Source organism: Austrofundulus limnaeus, unplaced genomic scaffold (genome assembly GCF_001266775.1).
Source record: "Austrofundulus limnaeus strain Quisiro unplaced genomic scaffold, Austrofundulus_limnaeus-1.0 Scaffold24, whole genome shotgun sequence".
In the NCBI taxonomy this organism is placed as follows: domain Eukaryota; kingdom Metazoa; phylum Chordata; class Actinopteri; order Cyprinodontiformes; family Rivulidae; genus Austrofundulus; species Austrofundulus limnaeus.
This window is the reverse complement of record NW_013952426.1, coordinates 1554322-1556656: the sequence shown is the minus strand read 5'-3', so window position 1 is coordinate 1556656 and position 2335 is coordinate 1554322. Positions and strand designations below refer to the sequence as shown.

The 2335-nt window shown below is 41.7% G+C and overlaps 1 protein-coding gene across 1 annotated transcript; it reads right to left on the bottom strand.

The window, feature by feature from the left end:
* Positions 1-1012: 1012 nt before the first annotated feature.
* LOC106514896 (ankyrin repeat domain-containing protein 33B) lies at positions 1013-2032 on the bottom strand (the record flags this gene model as incomplete). Its single annotated transcript, XM_014004426.1, is given in 1 exon segment — positions 1013-2032. A coding segment is annotated over 1 exon segment (480 nt), but the record flags the coding sequence as incomplete, so codon positions are not given.
* Between the last annotated feature and the right edge of the window lie 303 nt (positions 2033-2335).

Below are 2335 nucleotides of genomic sequence, written 5' to 3'. Positions count from 1 at the left end.
GCCATGGCCTTGGCTGAACTGGCAGCTCAGATGCTGCAGGAAAACCTCCTTTTACCCCTGCTGAACGAGATCAGACTGGCTCTGCATTAGTACAGTACTTAACTCAGGTCTGATACTGCTCTGCGGGGCACTTTGACAAGTCCCATATACAACTGTGTGTTGTACTGAGTGAAATGACTGAAAAGGAACGTAAGGTTATGAATATAACCACGGTTCCTTGAAGGAATGGAACGAAGTACAACACCTTGTTGGCCCCGCATCACAAAGRCTCGGTGAAGTGGGGTATCTAATTGAGTAATGACGCTGGTGACTCCGAACTTATAGGGTGAAGACAGAGCCTGTCACCAGACGTTCAATGTCACCACGTCACCAGTCTAAAGACGTGATTAGAGGTGGCTTCAGCCAGGCGTGCGAGGGCGCGTGTCCCATATACAACTTTGTGTTGTACTTCGTTCCATTCCTTCAAGGAACCGTGGTTATATTCATAACCTTACATTTTGATTGGTTGTTTCAGAAATGTGGTGTGTTTGTGGAAATGGGAAAAATAGGTTTCATGGTGCAGTCACGCACTCCTGGTCACAACATGTTCTCTAAATGTGCACCAAATGCGTAAAAACACGCACAAATGAACTCTGAAAGCTCTCACTGATTTTTACAGATGCCATGTGAAAGCATCACAGCTTTTGAGCTCAGAGGGTTAAAAGAAATAAAAAATTCCTGTATTCGCATCGTGATCTGGAACATCACCAAAATTTAATGGTGTGTTCTTTGGCCCAGTAGCCACATGTGGTAAAAATGTTGTGACAATTCGTCCACAAGTTTTTGAGCAATTTTGTCCACCGACAGACAGATCGACAGACCAACATGCGCGACCGAAAACATTACCTCGCCGTTGGCGGAGATAATAATAATAATCAATAATCCACACAGAAGCTTTGAAACTCATGGTTAAAAAACCTCACAAGCTTAGAAATAATATGTATGTTTTCTGAAAATCTCAAAATCTACCTACCCTTTTGTTCCGATCTGTCTCCTTCACTTCTTCTTCAGTCACTCCTTGTCTGATCATAATCTTGACAATGATGGTGTTGTTGTTGGAGCAGGCCTTGAAGAAGGAGATTGGCTCGGGGCTTGGGGAGCGGATAATGTGGGAAATGTCTGAGTCATCCAAGGGGTAGAAGGAATCGTTCGAGGTAAAGCTCYGTGTGTCTGAGCGATCTGGCAAGGCATCAAAGTCCAACTCCTCAAACTCCTGATAGATGTCATCCTCATCCTCCCAGTAGTTCCACGTGTGATCAGCTTCAGTCTCTTCATCCACCTCTGAGATTTCACACTGAGTTCCATTGTCATCAACCTTGCTAATGGACATAACGGGTGTCTTAATAGCCACGTTGTTGGATTTATTTCCAGTTGTGCTAAGTCCAACCCCTCTGGCAAAGCCATTCTCCTGAACCTTTGAATTTTGTTCTCGTTCCTCAGTTGTTAACACCATTTAAATCCTCACCTGCCCCAATTACCTTTAACAATTTTATGGGGTGATTTCACAATRTTTTGAGTGGCCAAATTTTATGTTCACCAAAATATAATTTTACGTTTTTCTAAACAGAAAGCTGAGTCTTACTAAGCAAAAGACATCTACTTATTTTAAATGAGTCAACAGATGTGACAGAAGAGGCATTAGATCGGTGCACTCACTGACTACCAGTCCTTCCTGATTGCTGAATAGATCTGAAGAGGATCTCCCACGTTAATATGTACACATGATGTACACAAATGGAGCTTGAAAAATCCAAGAGTATCCATGAGTTTCAAAAGGCAGCTCTCTTGTCCAATGCGACTTTTCTTAACAATCCCAGAAGCCATCAAACAGTACGATCATCTTACTAAAATCATGACCGTTCCCCCATCTCCAGATCAGATCAAAGCTGAAGTTTCCTTCAGCAGAATAGGCAACAGTCTCGATATGAAACTGATTAAGGTGAACAACTCATCTCGTGTTTCCCTGTGGAGAAACACTGTTTTCCTTGATGACGGCCAGCAGTGGGATGAGAGGGTTTCCATTGAGCTGCTCCAAGATAATCCATTTAGCCTTCATCTAGCTCCAGCCCTTCTGTTGGAATACAGGAGACTGAAAATGATGAGTGAGTACAGAAGGATGGTTTCAACTTCTGAAAACATTTTTTCTCCATGTATATTTTATAAAACAAAGCTTTTATCTTTATAGAACATATTAAAAAATAAACAATCAGTATGTGTTTGTACCAACATATATTCATTGTCTTTGCTATGACACAAATGCACTAATTAGTGAGTTGTCATTAGTTTATCTTTTTAA